This window comes from Australozyma saopauloensis, chromosome 5, assembly GCF_035610405.1.
Source record: "Australozyma saopauloensis chromosome 5, complete sequence".
NCBI classification, from domain to species: domain Eukaryota; kingdom Fungi; phylum Ascomycota; class Pichiomycetes; order Serinales; family Metschnikowiaceae; genus Australozyma; species Australozyma saopauloensis.
The window spans coordinates 185924-202690 of record NC_086135.1 but is presented as its reverse complement, the minus strand read 5'-3'; the positions used below and the strand labels follow the sequence as shown (position 1 = coordinate 202690).

At 44.9% G+C, this 16767-nt stretch overlaps 8 protein-coding genes across 8 annotated transcripts; 2 read left to right on the top strand and 6 right to left on the bottom strand.

Moving 5' to 3' along the window:
- Window positions 1–68: 68 nt before the first annotated feature.
- Window positions 69–1385, bottom strand: PUMCH_003979 (uncharacterized protein; the record flags this gene model as incomplete). Its single annotated transcript, XM_063022932.1, has 1 exon — window positions 69–1385. One exon carries the CDS (start codon window positions 1383–1385, stop codon window positions 69–71), a length of 1317 nt encoding a protein of 438 aa, XP_062879002.1.
- A 788-nt stretch (window positions 1386–2173) lies between these two features.
- PUMCH_003978 (uncharacterized protein) lies at window positions 2174–2989 on the top strand (the record flags this gene model as incomplete). Its single annotated transcript, XM_063022931.1, has 1 exon — window positions 2174–2989. One exon carries the CDS (start codon window positions 2174–2176, stop codon window positions 2987–2989), a length of 816 nt encoding a protein of 271 aa, XP_062879001.1.
- A 44-nt stretch (window positions 2990–3033) lies between these two features.
- Window positions 3034–3906, bottom strand: PUMCH_003977 (uncharacterized protein; the record flags this gene model as incomplete). The annotated part of the gene is made up of 1 exon (XM_063022930.1): window positions 3034–3906. The coding sequence occupies one exon, from the start codon at window positions 3904–3906 to the stop codon at window positions 3034–3036; it is 873 nt and encodes a 290-aa protein (XP_062879000.1).
- Window positions 3907–5097: 1191 nt separating this feature from the next.
- On the top strand, window positions 5098–5499 carry PUMCH_003976 (uncharacterized protein; the record flags this gene model as incomplete). Its single annotated transcript, XM_063022929.1, has 1 exon — window positions 5098–5499. The coding sequence occupies one exon, from the start codon at window positions 5098–5100 to the stop codon at window positions 5497–5499; it is 402 nt and encodes a 133-aa protein (XP_062878999.1).
- A 490-nt stretch (window positions 5500–5989) lies between these two features.
- Window positions 5990–6820, bottom strand: PUMCH_003975 (uncharacterized protein; the record flags this gene model as incomplete). Its single annotated transcript, XM_063022928.1, has 1 exon — window positions 5990–6820. The coding sequence occupies one exon, from the start codon at window positions 6818–6820 to the stop codon at window positions 5990–5992; it is 831 nt and encodes a 276-aa protein (XP_062878998.1).
- A 481-nt stretch (window positions 6821–7301) lies between these two features.
- PUMCH_003974 (uncharacterized protein) lies at window positions 7302–12752 on the bottom strand (the record flags this gene model as incomplete). The annotated part of the gene is made up of 1 exon (XM_063022927.1): window positions 7302–12752. One exon carries the CDS (start codon window positions 12750–12752, stop codon window positions 7302–7304), a length of 5451 nt encoding a protein of 1816 aa, XP_062878997.1.
- Window positions 12753–14924: 2172 nt separating this feature from the next.
- On the bottom strand, window positions 14925–15596 carry PUMCH_003973 (uncharacterized protein; the record flags this gene model as incomplete). The annotated part of the gene is made up of 1 exon (XM_063022926.1): window positions 14925–15596. The coding sequence occupies one exon, from the start codon at window positions 15594–15596 to the stop codon at window positions 14925–14927; it is 672 nt and encodes a 223-aa protein (XP_062878996.1).
- A 99-nt stretch (window positions 15597–15695) lies between these two features.
- On the bottom strand, window positions 15696–16352 carry PUMCH_003972 (uncharacterized protein; the record flags this gene model as incomplete). Its single annotated transcript, XM_063022925.1, has 1 exon — window positions 15696–16352. One exon carries the CDS (start codon window positions 16350–16352, stop codon window positions 15696–15698), a length of 657 nt encoding a protein of 218 aa, XP_062878995.1.
- Window positions 16353–16767: the final 415 nt, after the last annotated feature.

The following is a 16767-nucleotide window of genomic DNA, read 5'->3' as shown; positions in this document are numbered from 1 at the left end:
CAGGGCACTGCCCCTTCAATAATTCACATCGGACACTTGGTCCTCTAACTTCGTCATCATCGTTCAGTTTAAGCACCGTAGACAATCTTGAAAGACTTCTCGAAGTCAGCAATGATGTCCTCGATGTACTCGGTACCAATCGAAAGTCTGATCAAGTCCTTGGAGACACCACTCTGAAGCTTCTCCTCGTCAGACAATTGCTGGTGAGTAGTGTAGTATGGAGCAATGACCAAGGTCTTGGAGTCACCAACGTTGGCCAAGTTGGAAGCAATCTCCAAGTTGTCGACGAACTTGGCAGCAGCCTGCTCGAATGGGTCGGCAGGGACGGTCTCGGTGTCCTTGACACCGAAGCACAAAGCACCACCGAAGTTAGCACCGTTGAAGTACTTCTTGGCCAACTCGTGAGACTCGTGGGAAGGCAAACCAACGTACGAGACCCAGCTGACGTATGGAGAGTTTTCCAAGTATTGTGCAAGCTTCAAAGCGTTGTAGGACTGTCTCTCAACACGCAAAGACAAGGTCTCCAAACCTTGAAGCAAGAGGAAAGCACCGAATGGGTTCAAAGCTGGACCCAAGTCTCTCAACAACTCAATTCTAAGGTGGCCAATGTAGGCTTGGTTGCCCAAGGCCTCGTTGATGACCAAGCCGTGGTAACCCTCAGAAGGTTGGGAGAACTGAGGGAACTTCTCAGGGTAGCTGGCCCATGGGAAGTTACCGGAGTCAATGATGACACCGGCGATGGTGGTACCGTGACCGCCGATCCACTTAGTAGCGGAGTGAACAACAATGTCTGCACCGTGCTTGATAGGGTTGACAACGAAACCACCAGCGCCGAAGGTGTTGTCGACGACAAGAGGAACACCGTGGTCGTGGGCGATCTTGACGATTCTCTCGAAGTCTGGAACGTTGTACTTAGGGTTACCGATGGACTCCACGTAGATGGCCTTGGTCTTAGCGTCGATCAACTTGGCAAAGTCCTCAGGCTCGTCACCATTGACAAATCTGGTCTCAATGCCCAATCTCTTGAAAGCAACCTTGAACTGGTTGTAAGTTCCTCCATACAAGTACGAGGTGGACACGATGTTGTCGCCGGCGTGGGCCAAACCGGCCACAGCGAGAAATTGGGCAGCTTGTCCCGAGGAAACGGCCAAGGCGGCAACACCACCCTCCAAAGCAGCCATTCTCTTCTCGAAAACGTCGTTGGTAGGGTTCATGATACGCGAGTAAATGTAACCTGGGGTCTCCAAACCGAACAATTGAGCTCCATGCTTCGAGTTGTCGAACACATAAGAGGTGGTGGCATAGATTGGAGCGGCTCTGGCACCGTGAGGCTTCTCAACCTCTTGGCCGGCGTGCAACTGAAGAGTGTCGAAGTGGGAAGGCATGGCCGGTTAATGAAAAATGTGGGGAGAAAAATGGAATTGAGTAGGATCCAGGGCTGGATCGGACTTTATATGAGTCAATATTGGCTGCAAAATTATAGTGCAAGCTCACGTGACCTGGGCTCATGTCACGAGCGCTGGTGCTATCTCCGTGGTGGGATAGGAGATGCGTTTGGTGGAATTTGTTGATTGTTGCAAATCTTTTGCAGATGAGATTGGTTCTTTTAAGATTTTTTTGGCCCGTTTCTTGGCGATGGGCTTCTGTAGATGGTATGGCGGTTACTTGATGTCGAATATGTGAGGCTATCTAGCCTATTTTGACAGGAGCCATTGTACAGGTCCATGGTGTGAGAAATGGACCACATTATGAGATGTTCGTTTTTGTGAATTTTGATGGAGGGTAAGTATTTGAGTATGTTTTTTGGTTTGTTTCGAATTGCATTTCATTATAGACTTTTTGATCGGGGGGTGCGCAACTTCTGTTTCGGAAAAAGATACCCACTCTTTATCAAAGTGTGAGATTTGCGTTTTCCCGGCACGAAGAATTAGACTTTCTGTTGGATGAGAATGACTTTCTTTGGCTGCAATTTGGGTTGTTAATGAGAGGAGTTGTGCTCTCAGATGTGGTCTCGTCTCTCTCAAATCGTCGGAGAAACTGAAAAATGAGCATATCCAAACTTCTCACGGGGTGAGGCTACTTTGCAGGAATGCCGCAAAAATATCCTTCAATTTGTCTTCTTGAGGTTCTGTTTTGTAGTGTCAAACCATTCTTCTCCAGGTTTCAATGATCTATGTCATCTACTCAATGTCTAGGTACCACAAGGAAAGGAACACGATGCTTGAAAAAGGTTGCAAATGGTCAATGGTGCGTATACCATGAGAACCAAAACCCTGGCTATAGCCAAAAGGGTACTTCTGTACGTACTGGAGGTCTTACCATCGCTTCTGATAACAAAGGTGCAAAACCTTTACCGAGTGTGGAGTTATTGAAGCCCGGATACATCTATGTGTATACGCTTTCGGCGTTTCTTCTGAAATCTGGCCATGGAGGATGGGTCCAGACTCGCAATTTGGTCAATCTGAACAATCATAGAAACGAGTGGGTTGATGTAGACATGAAATCCCTGAAGATCTTGCTTGTCAAGGTTGGAATGACCACAAAGACTCCGGAAGTGCGCATTCTGCAGTGGGAAGAAAAGTGCAACCACAAATTGGCCTGTCTTTATCCGACGAAACACAACCAGGACAAGAGTTCCCTCTTGGCTGCATTCAAGAAGCTTTCAATTGGCGCGCAACAAAATTTTGATTCCTACGATAGCCTGCGGAAAGGTTTTTATGTTCCAAAAGGTGTCGCCATTGCAGAGAGGAGAATTCATGTCTTGCTCAAACAGAAGTATGGAAGAGGGGAGATCCATTGCACTGGTTGTTCTGAGAAGCCTGCTCCCGAATCTGACACTTCCAAATTTTGGAACGTATTCCGTGCGAAGGAGCTAAAAGTCGCAAATTATAATATCCACAATGAATGGTTCCCCGTCCCAAGAAAGGAATTAGACGACGTCTATAGAATCATCGACCAGGTCTGTTGCAGCAAACAGCCGCACACATAGTAAAACATACATATATTTATTTGTTACAGCAGCTACAAAACTTTTTAGGTGTTCATGTAGGTGGATGGATCGACACCCTCCTCAGGGAACTCGGTGACCTTGACGTCGAATCTAGACTGGATCTTCTCCAAAACTTCCTCGTCCTCCTTGGAAGAGACAAAGGAGACGGCCAAACCCTTGGTACCGAATCTACCAGCTCTACCGACTCTGTGCAAGTACTGGTCGGCCTCAGCAGGCAAGTCGTAGTTGATGGCCAAGTTGATACGCTCGATATCGATACCTCTACCGAAGACATCGGTGGAGACACAGATACGCTTGTTGAACTCCTTAAAGGACTTGTATCTGGCGATTCTCTCCTCTTGCTTCAAACCGGAGTGGACAGCAATGGATGGGAAGTTACAAGCACACAACAACTTGTTCAACTCAACAGCTCTCTGGGTAGATCTGACGAAGATGATGACCTGGTTGAACTCCAAGGAGTCCAACAAGTCAGCCAACTTCTTGTTCTTCTCGGCCTCTTGCAATTTGAGGTAGTATTGTTGCAAACCGTGCAAGGTCAACTTGGCCTCATCGTCGACGTAAATCTCCAATGGGGTTTGCATGAACTTCTTACAAACAGGACGGATCTCTTGGGACAAAGTGGCCGAGAACATCATCACTTGCTTCTGGTGAGGGGTGTTTCTGAAGATGTCTTGGACATCTCTTCTCATGTCCAAGGACTCCAAGACCTTGTCACACTCATCGATGACGAAGGACTTGACGTTGTTCAAACGAATGCCCTTCTCCTTCACGAGAGCGTGCAATCTACCGGGAGTAGCGACTACAATGTGAGGACAGGTCTCTTTGTTCTTCAACTTCTCCAAGTCTCTAGCGATTGGAGTACCACCGTAGAAGACATCGGTCTTGACGTCAGGCATGTACTTGGAGAAACGAGCGTACTCGTTACGGATCTGGTAAGCCAATTCTCTGGTGTGACAGATGACCAAGGTGGAGATCTCACCGGGAACAGGCTCCAATTGTTGCAAAGTGGACAAGACAAAGACGGCGGTTTTACCCAAACCGGACTTGGCTTGACACAAGACATCGGTACCCAAGATCGACTGGGGGATACAGACTTGTTGAACTGGAATGTTAGTGAATGATTGTGGATAAATGGAGGGAATGAGTGATGGGGATACAGAGAGGCAGCCAGCTGCAAAGAAGAGCCCGATTTAGAATTTCGGGCTCAGAAATAAATGAATTGAATAAGGACCCGAAAGGGCTGTGGAAACTGGAGGCCCGAACCAAATTACAGGCCCGAGTCTAGTTTTGTTTGGATTGTATGGTATAATCCTGGAACACGAGAAGACTAGTCCAATAGCCACTCATTTGCTCAAATAATTCTGAAAAAAACGAACAATTTGGCAATTCGGGATGAATCCCACTCTAATCATGATGGATCTCACGCGAAAAACACGCGTGCTCCTACAGATTCTACCCCATCTGTTGCAAACACTGCAAAGTCCCTCCAGTGGAAGAGATATACGAACCTTCCGATGGATGCTCGAAACCACAGTCTCCAATGGCTCTCAACAACTCGGCCTTCAAGAGGAAGTCTCTGAAACCGGTCGCGTGGATACCCACATAAGAACCCTTTTTGTCTGCCTCTTTGGCGACGGCGGAGTCGTCGGTTGGAGCAGAGGTTTGGACGGCAATCTCCTCCGAGTCGGAGTAGTCCAATAATTCTTCTTGGCCCTCGTGAGACATTTTGTGTGGGGAAAGGTGTTGGTGGTTGGAGTTGAGGTTGAGTTGGTGGTTGAAATATTGGGGGTGTTGAAGGGCGGCTGGTCTGCAGGCTGCACCCGTGCCTCCGGGCGATTTTCCAGCGAAATGGAACTATGTAAAGAAAGGAAAGATGTTTTCGGGTGTGGGTAATTTTTTTTGGTGAGAGAAAGATTTTGTAATTAAATTTCCATTTTCTTCTTTTTTTTTTGTTCCATTTTTGTCTCGCGAATCTCTCCAATCGTCCACCTGTTTGCCTTCTTCACACTTGCTGCGAATTAGTAGTACTTCTACATTTGCAGCTGCCAATTTGTACATTTTGAACACTGCAATTGCACAAATACATCATGTTCAGAATTAACTCACGTATGCTCAACCTTTCGTCTCGCCTTGTCTCGCGGAGAACTGCCCAATTCGTGGCACCCTCCCTGAGAACACCGCTTGTACGTCCTGCGGCAGTCCGTTTTGCATCGGGTTCTGCTCCTTCAGATGAAGACAAACTCAAGGAGATTGTCGAGAAGCTCCAGGCCAACCCAGAAATCACCGCCATCTTGCAGGATTTCCAGAAAATGATCGTAGACAAGGGATTCGATGCTCTGCGTCCTCCTCTGATGATGGAAATGATGCGTTTGTTTTCACAGAAGGATGTGCGGGAGAAGGCTGGTGAGTTGAAGGCCAAGTTGGATGAGGCTGGGATTGTGCTTTCGCCGGAGCACATTGGTCTGTTCATGAATGGATTTAAGAAGTAAGGCGTTAGACAGTGTAAATATGAAGCATGAAGGAAATGAACTTTGAAGAATTGTAGTTTGATTTAATTGGAGGCAGACTGAAAATATGTTTGTCTGAGAATGGTATGAGAGGTTTTGATAGTGCTAGGCTTTTAAGGACCAGATAGTGTCTTTAGAAGACAATTTATGAGAAGACAATCTATGAGAAGACAATTTGTGAGAAAAGGACCTATGAGAAAACAACTCATGAGGAAAGAATTTATTCTGTTTGTGCGCCGAATGAACTATCATCTATAGAAATACGACATGGTGCCGAGTTCCTTTCGAAGCAGGACCTTATCTACTCATCTTATCGGAAGACCAATCTACAATCCAAATCATATTTGTAGTCTATGATTGGAGTTCCATAAATTCTTTCAAAATGGTACTCTATTATTAGTCATTACCTCACTACACTCGGTCATTACTCAAACTTCATTAACATCTCTAATTTGCATCACCGGTCCATTCCTTACTTGGAGAACGAAGCAGAAATCTCAGCAGCCTCCTCCACAGCTCTAGAAATGGCACCTCTCACACCGCTGTCCTCCATCTTCAACAATCCACCAATGGTGGTTCCGCCAGGGGTACACACCAAACTCTTCAACACGGCAGGATGCTCGCCGGTCTCCAACACCATCTTGGCGGTACCCTCCATGACCTTGGCTGCGGCAGTTCTTGCAACGTCATGTTGAAGGCCCATGCGGACACCTCCATCGTACAATGCCTCCATCATGAGCAAACAGAAGGCAGGGCCAGAACCCACCAATGCAGTGGCAGCGTCCATGTTTTTCTCTGGAATCTCCATGGCGGTTCCAAGAGTGCCGGCAAGCTTCAACACGAGATCCTTCTTCTCGGAGTCGGTGCCTGGAGTGAATGCTACAGTGGCCATACCACAGCCGTATCTGGCAGGAGTGTTGGTCATGATACGAGCCACGTTGGGGGTGAAGATGCTCAATTGCTCGATGGTGATACCGGCCAACAACGAGAGAAGCAATGGCTTGTGGCCCAAAGATCCCTTGAGCTCCTCGTGGATGGACTTGTAGTGGAATGGCTTGCATCCCAAAATGATGACGTCAGCCTCGGCAACAGCCTTGTTTCTGCTCTCGACGTCGTTCCACACGTGCACAAACTCCTGTGGGTACGTTTCTCTCAAGGAGTCGGTGTTGGCGCCGTCGTGGACGCACAAGTGGATTTTGCCGGGGAATGGCTTGATCGAGGAATTGAGGATGGCGGAAGTGAACGCCGAGCCCATGACACCGGCGCCCATAACCACGAGGGTGAATCCGTCTTGAATAGCCATTTTTGTGTGTGATAAGGTGTGTATTAGTGGTAGATGTGGTTGATGTGGGGTGGATTTTTCAGTCCATATATATAGTGGAGGATACGGGTGATGTTGGTACTGCAGCTAGGCGCTGCCGTCGCGCTCGCCTTCCTTATGGAGATCGGAGATTGGAACGATATCTTATAATATGGGAATGGGATTGGTTCGCGGTATATATCCATTAGTGAAAACTTATTTTCGGATATTGTTGAGAATTGGATATGGATGGGTTAGTTTGAGGTGAAACTGGTGGTGAAATTGGTAGAGTTAGTGGTTCTGCAGTGGGCGTTGTCTAGTCTACACAATACTAAAAATTAATACATAATTGTTAAGTGAGCTCCGCATCAATCACATAGTAATGAAAAAATTTTGACTTTTAAAAATAAAACATGGTTACGAATAAGTGTATACACTTCGAAGTTGTTTTATTCCTATTTCCTGAATTTGCAGCCGTAGATCTTCACGGATCGATTCCATCTACATGGACATGAGTAAGATATTCAAGGGTCTTTCCAACGGCAGAAATATGCCACGGTACAAAGCTTCGAAGACTTCTCAAATTCGCCTCCTTTTTATCGTTGCAATTGGCACCTTCCCTGTCACAGGTTCCCACAACCTCATTCAACACAATCATTTTTTTGTAGTGGTTGAGCAATATCTTCATGAGCGACCGAAGGTTCCAGTACGCGGAACAGCTGAGAAGTGTCACTTCGAACACCATATACTTTTGTGTATCGCTGTCTTGTTCTTCGGGTAACTCTTTAAGTAGATATCCAATCAGCATTCCCAACCTCGTTGGAGAATTGAATGACGGAAGTGCGACTTTCGGTAATACAGCCAAAATATCGTAGAACGGAGGCTTGACCACTGATTCTTGTTCATAAAAGCTGGTCGACGTGGTCGTGGATACATCCATCGGCGAAAGAAAGCTCGCCAGATTGTTCAAGAACTGACTAGGCGATTGTGAGCCATTTCCCTGGTTTAGGGGTGATGTGAAGTTCAAGGCACTTGTGGGAGATGCATTGGCACCATCAAATGATTTTATAAATTCAGCATTGGCTTTGTCTGTCTTGTCGCTTGGTTGGCCCTTACCATTTTTGAAACCGTTCGCATCGGGGCGGGCATTGAGCTCTTCGTTTTTATCACCTGCTTTAGCCTGGAATAAAATTTTGGGGAGTCTGTTGGTAGAGAGGACCACCAACGAAATATCCTTGTCTTTGGTTGTAAGTCTCTTCCAGTGTATGAGTTCATCATCCGGAATGATACTACTGATTCTTGTAAGAACCAAGTATTTCTTCTTACCTGAACCAAACGTCTGTTGGAGAGGGTCTTCATTCAATTTGGCGAAGAGAATGCTTGATATGGTCCAGATGTCATTGATGATTGAACCCAAGTCTCTATTTTCAATGGCGCGGTGCTCCAGGCTCCTACCTTGACAATACCATGACTTTCCGTGTGTGACAGCTCCAGAAGGGTCCGACCAGGCTGCTGACATCCATTCCTTATCAACTGATCTCTCGTATGCTACATGTAGAAATAAATCGTCATAGAAAGCAGAACTCGAGCCCTCTCGATTTATCTTGTTTAACACCTTGAAATGCAATGAAGAGGGTGGTTCTTGTACTAATTGAGTGTAGAGAGACTTTGTCATGAAGTTGTGTTGAGGACTCAACCTTGCAGAGACTAGTTTTGAGCTATGCGATACTTCGCTGGGACATTTGTTATACAACATCATGGAAAGTTTTGAGAGCTTTAAGTCTGAGAGGATCTTAAGACGACAAGAGTTTCCGACTTGGCGAGAGAGGTATGCCCCAGGGATGATGTGCGAGAATACATTCACTAAGGAAACTTGATGGTTTTGAAGGAAGAGTTGGAAGTTGCGACAAATCTTCGAAATTTGAGAAACTGAGTATATGCTGGTGTCATTGCTGACAAACAAAAGCAAGAGAGGTCTGTCAAATTCGAAACGGTTAGATTTGTTGATGAGATCTAACTTTATGAGTTCAGCTAGATCTTTAAGCCTCTTGTTGAGCTTTTTGTAGTAGTCAAGGTAAGCCTGATTTCCGGGCTGCTTGTCTAAGACAATGAGACCATTGCTGATACCATCCAAGTCTTGTCTTGTTTCTGGAGCTGGCAAATGCAATCTCTTCATGTTTCCGAGATGGTTGTTGCGATAATTGTGTTTCAAGAGCTCTATGAAGCTTGGGTTCGAGGAATCATAGATTCGGCCATTATTTACCAGGGTATCATTCTCCGTGAGAAGAAGTACTTGAAATTGCTTGGGACCATTAATCGGGCAAAAGTCGAGATACTTCCAAAATTGTGTTCCGATGAAATCCAAGTTGATGATCTCATTGTCGTTTTTCTGAACTTTTGACTTCACGTTATTGAGCAAAAAGATTGAATTGTCTTCAATGGTCGAGCTCACATTGCAGTTATTTTGTTCATCGAAAATATCACAGTACAATTGAAAGTTCTCTCCGTTTCCATTCTTGTTGGGAATCAATGTGTCCCAATAGACATCATTTGGACCCTTCTTGCTGGATACTGGGTCTAGTAAACTTCCATCGACAATTTCATCCAAAAATGACATTTGGCTTTTCTGCTCTTCGGCGGACTCTGAGGGAGAATTTGATGAGCTTTTTTGGTCTTCCGAAACTAATTCTGCGAGATCAATAGGGTAGGTATAAGGAAAGACAGAAGAAATTACCTTGAGACTTTGAGCAGATACCAGCCCATCCGTTACCTCCTCGACTACCTCTTCTTTGAAAGTGTCAGGGAGTTTGAGCTGCAAAAGGCTAGAGATCGAGAACGATCCAGCGTCGAAAGTAAGGTTAGGTGTCAAATTGCTCAAGTACCCTTCTATATTTGACCCATTGACTGAGAGACCCCGATCCTTATTCTGAAAGTCGTCATCTTCCTCTTCGTCAACATCGATTGCGAATCCACTAGTGGAAGATGCCGGATCCCAGTCATTTTGTTCCCGTATGAGGAATTTGCTCGGTATACTAAAGACATTGATACTTCTGTGAATCAATGGGAGACAGTTTGAAGACTCGGACTCGTCGTTGTTGTTTTCTGAGATTAGAGTACCTGGTGATGCTTGATTAGAAGCACTGATTTGTGGTCCATTGGCGTCATCTATTTGCATCACAGACTGATCCCCAAGCTCTTCTGTATCCAATCTCTTGTTTCCAGTACTTGTGATTGGAGAAAATGAGATACTTCCAAAGCTCTGTCCGAGATTGCTTTCGAATGGTGACTCTGTTTCTTCTAGAGGAGCTTTTTTAGATGGGAATTTAGAGAAAGAGAACGGAACTGAAAAGGCTCTTTGGTGTGGCGTAAGTTCTTGTGCTTTATTATGGTCGCTGGAAGAGGGGCCAAGGGGTAAGCTGGACTGAGAATTGTGAGGCAAAGATAGATTGAGTTTGAGCGGACTCTCTCGAGAATCTGGGAATTCTTCATCAACATCACTTTCCTCTTCCTCGTCGTCTTCTTCTTCCTCCTCAAATTCTTCCATCTGAGCTACATTTTTGCCTCTACCCGATTCTGATAAAGAGTTGCCATGGTCCTGGTCACTCAGCCAGTAGGCATTCTCGAAAAGAGTGTTATCAAAGTCTTTCTCTGCTTTTATCAGTGTCAAGTCGGTCTCCTGCACTTCCAGGTTTTGCTCTTTTGTTATCCCGGTACCTGTGTCTATACTCAGATATCTGATATCCTCCATATTACTTGTAGCCGGTGGTATTTTGTCTGAAACATCGGAGATTGATTGTTGATCAAGCCTCGAATTGTTGTTCTTGAGAGAATTATTGAAGTCCTCGATGTTTGTGATTGACGACAAACGATCCTGGTGTAGTTTAGGGTTCTCGCTGTCTGAGCCTGTTTCACGTTCGACATAAAACTTTCCGCCCTTACCATACTTTGTGTCCAATTTGTTTTTGATTTTCGGATTGAATATGATTGGCGAGAACATGTACTTCATGTTATTGTCAAGAGAGTCGTCTCTCAGGGAGGTGCGACTTTTGCTAAAGCTAGTAAATGGTTTGGTTCTTCTTTGAAGTTTGAACGGATTTTTGGGAGTATCAAACCCGGCCAGCGGGTTGTTTGGATTTTGAGGGATGATAGGTGTGGGAGCTAACGGAGGAGGAGCTCCAGGATCTTCATACGAAGAGGGGCTTTGGCTTTCTTGCATGGAAGAGATCATTTGGTCGCGAGGAATATCTATGATTGTGGAGTGTTCTGGAGAGAGACTTGTTGCAGTCTTGAAGTCAAACTTCATGTCGAGCCCTGGAGTATTGAATTCCTTTTCCGTTTGCGAATCGTGCTCGATTTGGAATGAATCGTCAATGTCGATCGTAGGGGATTTCTTGTCGTTGTTTTCTTCGAGGTCAAGTGCCGAAGTAGCATCATGTTCAAGGTTTGGTTGCAGTTCACTCACGTTTTCAGATTCTTTCTCCAGATCCAGACTCTCTCCGAACAAGTCATCTTCCTCGTCCATGTCTACGTCCTCAATCTCATCGTTCTTTTTATCTTTCTCGCTCTCATTATTGCTGAGACTATGCTCCTGGTTTTTCTGACCATCGACAAGAGCTCCCTCAGCCATCATATCTGGAAACGTAGGATACATTTCGATGCTGGGAATATCATACTTTGAGGTGCTGTGCTCATGTGTCGATTCTTGAATGCTTTGCTCCGGATAATTCTTTTGTGTCTCTGAAGTCTTCCCAACACTAGCGATATCGAAATCATTCAAAAACGACTTTGGTGTGGTAGTATTCATATGGCCAATGCTTTGTTGTTCAGGATGAGAGTCTTCCTTCTGCTTTCGCTCTTCATTGTTGCTCAAAGAGAACTGTAGAAAGTCCGATATCAACGACATTGGGTCGATGGACGGTACTGGAAATTCTTCGGGTTCAGCGACCTCAGCGCTTCCGAATTGTAAGAGACAGAGCTTCCAAGGCCACAAGATATATTTTTTGTTATCGACGCTGTGTATGAAGCGTGATATCTTGGAGGTCTGATTATTTAAATGCTGTAGGTTTGGAATGAGTTTGACCCACAATTGATTATCTTCCGGAGATAGCTTGATTCCAGTACTTAGCTCTAGTAGCCGGATCACTTTCTCGCTGCCCTTGGGAGGCGTTTTCGTAAAGCTTGCCAAAATATTCGAAGTGTCGTAGAGGTGGCATCTCAAGCCGGAAGGAATCACATACACCACGAACGATAGCAGGAAATCATTAAAGGAAGTTTCCAAATTGAGAATGCTCGAGTGGAAGAGAATGAGAGAATTCCGCTGCGTGAGCGAAGCGATTATATCACCGTTGGCCAAGAGAATGGGATCGATTTGAGTGACACGATACTGATAATTTGTGCCCAGAATGCGGCCAACCACACAATTGCCAAATATTACCATCTCGCCCTGTAGAGACAAGTTGTACATCAACGATTTCTTGACTGCCTTGAGAAACGACAAGCTAGCAAAGGGTAGGTTCTCGTCGTTAGGAGAATCCTCCTTTGTTTGGCCATCCTTTTTGGCCGACGCCGTCTTTGACGCTCGCACGGGATTGGCCAATTTGCTGGCAGAAACGTTTCTTTTCTGTTTGAGGACTAGCTGCGGATAAGACGATTCTAGCGATTCGATATCTGCATCGGATTCGTCAATCCCGCCCGCGCCAGGGGTCTCCCAATGACCCAAACGGAAGTGATAGAGATGCTTATTATAGTAAGTTATGAGAATTCGAGGATGGCGGGCACGAATCTCGAGTTCCAATTCTAGAAGTGACAGATCCAGCACGTCATCTCTTAACGCATAGACCAGAAACGACACCAGCAGGATATGTGCGAATTTATGATAATGAGATTGAATTTTCAATGCCTGCCGTGGATTATTGGCGACGCTGGAGCGCATCATTGCAATTGGCTTTCTGGATATGGTCGCTTTTGCTCCGAGTATGGGGTAAAGTTGATAGGGAAGGATCTAGGGTGTGGTCTGGAAAATGGATGTTGGAGGGGACTTGGTGGAAATTTGGTTTTGTTTTCTTTGAGTGTGGCCTGAATTGGCTACGTTTACAATTTTATTTGTGGAAATTGTAGTGTCAAGTGTGCTTCTTTTTGAGGCAGATGTGAATTTTTCAGTACTGCCTAGCACAGGTGAGATTATTGTGGAAGAACAATTGTGTGGGAATTTTAAAGGTAATTTCAGAAAATAATTGTGAGAAATTGGTGAGATGTTGTGATTTTTTTCTGCGAATATGTCAAATTTTGACGGAGAAGGTTTAAGATGTGGGTACGATAATGGTGAGTCTCTGAAAGTTAAGGCGCTCAATATTAGACAATGGCAAGATGTTTATCAGATTTTGAATTAATATCGTTGAAATTCTGAGACGCAAATATTCGGCTATCGCATAATTGGTTTGGCTACAATTGACTTCAAGTAGTTATGTATCTGTTTGGATAGAGTCGGGGAACCGCATTGTTGAGCAAAAGTCATATTAAAAGGGGATGAAATTCATAAAATTGTTACTTTCGACACGATTGCAGGAATTACAGCCGTGTGTTGATGTGATTACATGGGTCATACCGCTTTCGATTTCGAGACGAGAATGAGCCGTCTCGCTGAATTGACCTACATTTTTACAATTCATATTCAATCATATCTGATCTATCACGATGGCTTTGATGTTGTAAAAAATGCGAGTCCTCGTCTCGCCGCAGGCGCAAGAATCATCTGGAGATGGGCAATCTGGCACGAACCTATCTCCCATTCAGTAATGCCTTTCTCTTCTACTAATTTTACATCAGGATTTTTTACGAATGAGTAAGAAACATGCACCAAGTTGGAGCTATTTGCGTTAGAAATGTAGTTAAGAAGGCCTTCTGTACTCTAGAACGAGAATTGACCATCTGTTGTAAGGCTTCATTGCAGGAAAAGTCATCATGGGAAGTACAACCAGAAGTCTGTGGAATCATTGCATCTTAATTTGCTTCAAAAGAATGTAATATGTTTGATGCATTTAGTGATAGCATCTGGCATGTAGTCGACTTAAGGCCGAACTCAGACCCAAGAACATCTAAGCGTTCAACCACATTTCCAAATTTTGAATCGAGCTTCCATTGGTTTCATACAAGGAATGTGGTCTTTTGACACTTGTTCTGTCAATGTCATCTCTCGTGTACTGGGATCATTTCATATTCACTGTAACCTCATATCTTAATTCAAATACAAGTCTTAGATAAACCGCGCTCAAACAAATCAGAATTATTCTCACTGCTTTCCCTCTCGAACTTTTTCAATCACAAATTTCCGTTTATGGTCTTTGTTTTCTGTATCCTGTACCTACTCCACATTATCAGATTACTATCACCCATTTCCAAATCAAACATGTACGCCAGTAATCTTCCGACGGCAGAAGCCAATGGTATGTTTGTTGTACTCGTCCCTTTCCCTGTCTAGTGGTTATTAACAAGCAGTTGTCCTAAAAGCGTCCGATCTTGCAGAGAACATCGAAGCAAAGGTATTAGAGTTGGCCCAGGAGGCCCGGAAACTGTACAAGATCGAGCGAGAAATCGCCGCATTTTTGAAGAAGGAATTGGACCTTTTATACGGTGCGCCATGGCATGTGGTTGTCGGCAAGTCTTTTGGGCTGTATGTGACCCATGAACAGGGTTACTTTGCGTATTTCTACGTGGACGACCTTGCATTTCTTGTTTTCAAGAGTCTGTAGGCGATACTTCTTTGGTGGAGGATTCCGGAGGTACACGGACTATGTAAGCATGTATAATATAACGATATGAACAGATGGCGAGTGTAGGTTCACTTAGATGGCTTGGAGAATCTTCAAGGCTTGAGGTAAAGATAATTAGAATTGTGAAAGCATAATAGAACTTGTGAAGGACCTAGATTCCAAATTCTGGCTTCTTATTCCAGGTGTTGTACATACTACGGTGTTGTAAATGTGTGCTGTAAATGTCACAAAAAAAGGAAGTATAGATAACAGAACAGGATTCAAAAAGATCAGAAATCTACTCAAATACACACCCGCTTAAGATCTTGCATGTATATTCACTCCCCCTATAAAACTTCCTACTTCAACTTCTCTGGTTGACCACTCAACAAGGTGAACACAGGAGCACTCAACTTATCACGGCCCTTCAAGAAGTCCAACTCCATCACAAAGAGATACTCCAAGATCTTACCGCCAGCCTTGGTCACGAGCTCACCTGCAGCACTAGCACTACCACCAGTAGCCAAGATATCATCGACAATGATCACAGTGGAGCCTTCAGGAATGACTCCCTCCTGGATCTCAAAAACATCGCTTCCATACTCCTTTTGGAACGACGCAGAGAGAGTTGGACCTGGCAATTTTCCTGGCTTTCTGACAGGAATGAACCCGGCGTTCAATTGCAAGGCCAAGGCTGGGCCGAAAAGGAACCCACGGCTCTCCAAACCAACAATGTAGTCGACCTTGACATCCTTCAAGTGCAATTTGAAGGCCTCGAGGAGTTTGGCAAACAAGTCTGGGTTGGCGAAAATGGGCAAGAAATCCTCGAAAAGAATGCCTTCCGAGGGGAAGTTGGGGAACTTTTTGAGGCTCAGCTTGAGTTCTCCGGCGAGCTCCTGGATTCTGTCAGACATAATGTTCTTTGTGAGGGGATATCTTTTGTTGATTGGGATCCACGTTGATATGTATGATGTAGGTCCGTGCCTCCATCCATGGATAATTTTGCAGCCAGTAGTGTGCACTCCTGTCATTGGTAATCAAAGAATGGCGTTGAATAAACTGCTATGAAAAGGTATTTTTTCTGTTTTTTTGTGTTATTTTCTTTTACTTGGTTTTGGTTTTCATTCTGTCTATGGCCGACACTGGATCCGATCGGGGTCTGTCACACATGCTATGGTTTCAGTCTCCTCTGTGGCTTCTACATCTGGTAAATGAACCCACAGACCATACACTAGCGGCCTGTTTTCGTGTTGGTCTTCCGAAATGGGCCGAAACTCCCAATCCTTGAGCAAATATTCATCTCTTGTTTGCACAATCTGAACGGTTTGCCCGGCAGCAGCAGTACATCCATATTCCATGATTCGGGATAGTCTGACTCTCAGACCAGCTCCCGGAGTGGCTCCAAACTGGAGAAATAATGCGCTGAGCAACGGAATTCGTAATGTGCCGGAGAGAACAAAGTAGAGCGCGTCGGTATTGGTGACCGACTTGGTTCCGCCCGCTCCTTGGGTTTGGGAGAGACATGACGAAACAGGCTCAAGGACAGATGGCTTCTGGTGGAGCAGACCGGGCTTGATTTCCATCCAGCCACAATCCATATGTTTTGTCATTGATGGGATGGAGTAGTTGAGTGCGTTTGTGTGGATGATAAAATTGCCATTCTCGCTACATTCATACATAGTTGTTTCTTCAGAGAGAAGCAGTGAATCCAAGTCATGGCAATAAATGGCCGATCTGCTCATGTACGCCAAGCAGCCATTAATCAAAATGAGGTAGAAAAGGAGCATTGATCTGTAATTTTTTTGCGGTGGATCGAGATCTGCCTGAACTGGTTCTGAGTTTTACTCTGCCAGGCAAGACGCCTGCTGTCGAACGACACAGATTGAGGATTTTGATGCTAAAAGCCTCTTGAGTATTTCATAACATTCATGTGATGATCTGCGAACCAGACTTCAATGCAGCCCAAGACAATTTGCAGCAAATAGATACATGTGTAGTGGTCAAACATCACATTCTCATAACAAACACGAAGCAAGAAAATAACAGTACACAAAATGGATCACGGCCCTGAATTCATAAAATTCCACGAGTTTCGAAAACACCAGTGAATTCACTCTGCTCTAGGTTCACTACCTATATCTCTTCCCAATACACATCACCACCGACCGTAAACACCAGAGCCACAAACAAAGAAGCAATTCT